We start from the raw sequence: 6,000 nt of genomic DNA, 5'->3' as shown, positions 1-6,000 counted from the left end.
TCCTATCAAGAATATCCCAGCTGGGTGTGGTGGCAAGCCTACCTGTAGTCCCAGAGGCTCAGGAGACTGAGACAGGAGAATCTTGAGTTTAAAGCCAGACTCAGCAACGGCAAGGTGCTGAGCAACTCAGTGAGACCCTGTTCTCTAAATAAAAGACAAAATAGGGCTGGGAATATGTCTCAGTGGTAGAGTGCCCCTGAGTTCAATCCCTAGTACCAAAAAAGAAATAAAGAATATAGGAAAATGTTTTAAGATAATAAGGGGAATGAATATTTATCTTCCAAGTTAATATAAGCCAAATATAATCCATACAACAAAAAGCATAATAGAGAAGCCAGCACAAATGAAAATAAGCTAGAGCAACTGATGTTAGATTAAGTAAATATCTCAAAGTAGCAATTATTAAGTAAATCATGATGTTTTCACATGATTGAATAATATGCATTTATTATAACTGTGCCAGCAGGAAATAGAAAAAGCAGAACAAAATGATATGCCTACTTATCATTTTAATCTTGTAAAAATATGTATTCATAGAGACAAAGACTAGAATATGAAAATGATTGTTTTAAGTTCAATTATGTGTGATTTTTCCATCTGTTCTTTTATAGTAACTGTAAAACACAGTAGTAATAAATGAACGCTATTCAGAACCTTAAAGTTAATTGAGTTATCTTGTAATTATGAGAGGCTAGTTGAACCTGAATTTTTATCCTTTAGTAAAAAACAAACCTCTTAAGATGCTGTGTTTTCTTGCAGTAAACCTTCCAAGTGGAAGGTGAAGTCTGAGTAACCAGCTACTTTCTAGTTTTGTTAACAAGGATAGAAGTATTTTGTATGGCTTTATACCTGACTCTTTTTCTCCAGAAAGACTAGACCTTTACTTGTGAGTTTTAGCACGGGCAAAACAAAGAATCGCATTCTATAAGGACCATAGGTCTAGCAGAGGGAGGAAAGAAGAGGTCCAGAGATGTCATTTGCTCTTTCCTTCCATTGCTACTGTCTCTTGGGTGTGAAGTGAGCCCATGTCTCATTCTGTTCCTGAAATCTCTGCCTGTCCTTTGGTTAAAAGTGAGCTTTAATGCATATTCCCTTACTAAGCTGGCCATACAAGAAAAGAAGGCTTGAGCTCATGTTAATCTTTACAACAGCAGAGACTGGAAGGGAACCTAACAAATCCCAAAACCAGAAAAAGATTCAAGCAACTGGCTTAACCTACATCTTTCTTCTTTTAGGACTAAGGGCAATATCTCCCTTGATTGTGTCTATACCCTTAAATAATCTATCCCCAGCCACACAGCATATTTCTGTCACATTACAGTCACATCATGTAATGATAATAATGATTCATTATCTGAATCCCTGCAGGAATTCTTATGACACCAGGTATATATTAGGTACAACATAAATTCATATTACTCAAGGATCTGTCATCACATTGCCCAATTTTCCAGAAGCCTCATGATTCAAAACAGAAAATTTTGTAATGTTGTTGATTCAAAATAGATATAGCTTTCCTGGAATATAAATTGCTGCTTTTCTCCCAGATGTTTGGACATATTCACATACCCGCTGTGAAGAAGGCTGGCTGCCAAATAATGGATTTTGCTATCTGCTGGTAAATGAAACTGGTTCCTGGGATGAGGCACATAAGAAATGCAATGCCTTCAGTAGTGACCTAATCAGCATTCATTCTTTAGCAGATGTGGAGGTGGTTGTCACAAAATTCCATAATAGGGGTAAGTTTTTTTTTTTTTTTTTAATACCCCATTTTAGAGGCTTAAACATTATAAAATATCCCTGCTTTCAGACTCTTGGTGGGAATGAAATCTTACAACGACCCTGTCCACAGGCTTTTCTGTTGGATGGAACTATGTTGTAGTCTGCGCTGTCCAACACACTAGCCACCAGCCAACATGGCTTTTGAGCACTTGAAATGTAGCTAGAGAAACTGAGGAACTGAATTATTCTTTTTATTTAATTTTATTACATTTTGGTTTATATAGTCACATATGCCCTAGTGGCTACTAATTTGGCAGTAAAAGGTTGATTGAATAATCTGTCTCTTCTCATAAGCTAAATTCTATTTCATTTCCTCCAAAAACCTAAGTGATGATTATTTTACTTTTGTAATTTTTTGAAAGCTAATTTTCTGGTAGACACAGCTATAACAGACTGCTATTACCATACCTCTGCCTAGGATTCTCTAATAATAGTAGCTAGTAGGGCTGAGTTGTAGCTCAGTGGTAGAGCACTTGCCTCACACTGTGAGGTACTGGGTTCAATCCTCAGCAACACATAAAAATAAATAAAAGATATTGTGTTCATCTACCTGCCTCATTGAAATTTTTAAAAAATATCTAATTTTTTAGTTATAGTTGGACACAATATCTTTATTTTATTTACTTATTTTTATGTGGTGCTGAGGATCGAACCCAGGGCACGTACTAGGCGACCGTTCTACCAGTGATCCACAATCCCAGCCCTGCCTCATTGAAATTTTAATAGGCTATTTAACAGTACCATAAAGGCTCTTAAAACTTATATCAGAATATAAAAATCAGTAACAATATACATATTCAAGAATGTAGTCTAGTAAAGCCAAACAAAGCATTTTTTTTTAGATGCCAAAGAAGAAATATGGACGGGACTTAGGAACATCAATAGACCAACTTTGTTTCAGTGGTCAGATGGTACTGAAGTAACTCTAACATACTGGAATGAGAATGAGCCAAACATACCCTACAATAAGACTCCCAACTGTGTTTCCTGTTTAGGAAAGGTAGGAGACCTCTGTGGTGTCTTTATTGTCTTACTGTTATATGTAATAATAATATTACGATTCCTTTGATTATGGTATTTATGTTTAAGCTAAGAAAATAAAAGGTGAGAAGTTTATAGACTATCTTTCTTGGGAAATAAAAGCAGTTACTAAATAAGCAGTCAGTCCACTTTCTGACAGTGTCTGTTCTGACTGAAGCAGATCTAGAGACTCTGTGTAACTCAGATTCTGTGCCAGAGTGGCTCTCATAACCCGCTGTCTCCCAGATCAGGGTCTCCATCAGCCTTTCTGCCATCAGTGTCATATTTGGCAGGTAGCCACAATTTAACCTGAAAAGCCCCATCTTTTTGTGTTCAGATCAAATTTCATATCAATTCTAGTTTGAGGATGACATTAAAAACACTTTTTTAATATTTTAATTTTAAGTAAAAATTCAAAAAAAATTTTTTTAATATATTTTTATTTTAAAAGGACTAAACTCATTCATAAAAACACCTTACTCCTGTGGATTCCCTAAATATTTATTGAACATACTTTAGTTAAGCACCTAAAACAGACTGTGACTTCAGAAAGGATATACGTACCTCTGCATTTTTGTTTATATCACTTTCCTGCAGAAAACTGTAATTGATTATGACGTGTCACCCAGCCATCTAAAGAGACTTAAGTGGAAGCAATAAATGCTTTGTTCAGAAGTGTTTTAGTAGTAAAGATATATTTGGAAAGATGTCACATCTGGTATACTCTATTTTAAAGAATATCCAAGATGTCTTTACAAGAGTATCAAAAATGGAAGTGAGGTGGCATTAGCAAAAGTGAACAGAAGGCATACCTAGACAGCATTCTGGTGTTCAAAACCAGTCCTCAGCACAACTCATCTGTTAAAGTCTAACTTCAAGAAAGCAAAGTAACTTGCTCAATTAGGCAAAATTAATTTTAGGTGGCATACTTGAAAGAGACAATGTTGAAGTGTAGACTGAAGTAGACTTGAAAGAAACTTTTGATTCTAGAATTCTTGAAGACTAGCTCTTGGACCACCATCATTATGTATCTGAGGAAACTGAGTCTGGGACTTAGCCGATGTGCCACGCAAATTGAACCTTGCACAGACTTTAGCCATGTCATAGGAAGGAAGAATAGAGTGCTGGAACTGTTTGTGGAGAAGTTCTTCTCACTTTTACTTCTAGGCCAAGTGTCCTTTGGTGGTTTTGTTGTTAGGCCTTTAGGAAAATGAAACTCATCCACACTGTGACCAGGAGACAATGCTGAGAGATAAAAGGCTGAGAGCCAAACCTTCTCTCTGTGGACTCAGTTCTAAATGTGTGGCAAATAATTTCTTTCATGAGCAAATATATTTATCTCTCTCTTTGATTTTAAAAGCTAGGTTACTGGAAAGTCCAATCATGTGAAGAGAAACTTAAATATATATGTAAGAAAAAAGGACAAAAAATGAATGACTCAAGATCTGATAAGATGTGCCCTCCAGATGAGGTATGTAAAATCCCTTAATTTTGCTTAAGCAGAATTACAACTTCTTGGTTAGAGATGGTAGTTGAGACCTTAACAATTTGGATTTGCAAAATAGAAGAGACAGTAGCTTCTGTTCATTTACATTACAGCAAGCCAGAAGACAGGAGTCATAACATACTGGTGTTCTCACACAACGAAACAAGACATGCTTTTGTGGATTTCTATAAAAATGTGAACAATTAGGGATATAGCTCAGTTGGTAGAGTGCTTGCCTCGAATGCCCAAGGCACTGGGTTCAATCCCCAATGCCACACACACACAAAAAGTGAATGATTACTATCCTTTATATTAATATCCTGGGCTGGGGCTGAGTGGCAGAGCAGCTGCCTAGCATGTGTGAGGCACTGGGTTCAAGCCTTAGTACCACATAAAAATAAACAAATAAAATAAAGGCATTCTGTCTATCTATAACTACAATTTTTTTAAAAAAAAAATACTGATATCCTTACTTCCTCTACTGATATTATTCCTGTTGAAAAATGATTCAACTGCTGGGTGGTTGGCACACACCTCTAATCCCTGGAGGCTGAAGCAGGAAGATTTCGAGTTCAAAGCCAGCCTCAGCAAAAGTGAGGTGATAAGTAACTCAGTGAGACCCTGTCTCTAAATAAAATACAAAGTAAAACTGGGGATGTGGTGCCCTTAAATTCAAAAATAATAGTAATCCAACCAATAATTTTTTTTTCTGTTTTGCCCTCTCTCCTACAGAGAGATGGCCTTTATTGGTCAGCTCTAACAAATGAACTGGTCTCCGTCTTTCATTTCTTGTTTACCCGTCTCTCGTTCCTTGCTTTCCCTTCAGTAACAGTGTCCACTTTATGCTGAGTATAGCCCTTGCTGTTCTGCCACTGAGACTTATTTTTAAAAATCCAACAATTGTTTTATGGTAGGCCAGGCCCTAGGGGTAAAGAGGATTATGCCACACCTTCTGTTTGGCACAGTCTTACAGAGGTCATTTATGAAGTTGCAAGCCACCTTCATCATGTATGACTTCACTGGCCATGTCCTCAGTTTGCACAACTTGTAAATGTTATCAATGTAGCAGAACTTGATTGTCAGAGGGGGACACCATCAAGTGCAGGAAACAATGTGATGCTATTTCTACTCTGATTTAGGGCTGGAAGAGACATGGAGAAACCTGTTACAAGATTTACAAGGATGAGGTCCCTTTTGGAACAAACTGCAATTTGACCATCACTAACAGGTGTGACCATCAGTAAACCAGTACTAGTAAACTTTTAACTCTGAGTTCTTATACTAAACAATCTGCCTGAGAAAATGGGGCATCTTTAATTCAGTGATTGTGAAACATTTGCCAAAGTGGTTCTTCTTTTATAGATTTGAGCAAGAATACCTAAATGATATGATGAAAAAGTATGACAAGTATCTCAGAAAATACTTCTGGACTGGCCTGAGAGATGTAGACTCCCGTGGAGAATACAGTTGGGCAACTGCTGGTGGAATAAAGCAAGCTGTGACATTTTCCAACTGGAATTTTCTTGAACCAGGTAAGTGTCTGAGCCTGAAAAGGAGCAGAATTAGTGAGTAGTGAAATAGCATCCCTCCCAAGTGTTCTTCATTTGTGTTTGGAACGTGAGGGGATTGATGATCTCAGAACCGGCGACTATGAAATGATCCAATGAAAGAAGTAAGAAAACTCAGGTCTCCAAAACCATCATCTAACAACT

The 6,000-nt window shown here is 37.0% G+C and overlaps 1 protein-coding gene across 1 annotated transcript in view; it reads left to right on the top strand.

The window, feature by feature from the left end:
* Ly75 (lymphocyte antigen 75) overlaps positions 1-6,000 on the top strand; it is a 131,017-nt gene that overhangs the window by 25,814 nt on the left and 99,203 nt on the right. The window contains exons 6-10 of the mRNA XM_048811964.1: positions 1,527-1,739; positions 2,625-2,782; positions 4,163-4,273; positions 5,428-5,516; positions 5,651-5,820. Coding sequence (XP_048667921.1) covers positions 1,527-1,739; positions 2,625-2,782; positions 4,163-4,273; positions 5,428-5,516; positions 5,651-5,820 — 741 coding nt within the window. The remainder of the gene's footprint in view (positions 1-1,526; positions 1,740-2,624; positions 2,783-4,162; positions 4,274-5,427; positions 5,517-5,650; positions 5,821-6,000) is intronic.

Source organism: Marmota marmota, unplaced genomic scaffold (genome assembly GCF_001458135.2).
Source record: "Marmota marmota marmota unplaced genomic scaffold, marMar, whole genome shotgun sequence".
Taxonomy (NCBI): domain Eukaryota; kingdom Metazoa; phylum Chordata; class Mammalia; order Rodentia; family Sciuridae; genus Marmota; species Marmota marmota.
Note: the sequence above shows the minus strand (reverse complement) of the source record. Positions and strands in the feature narration are given on the sequence as shown.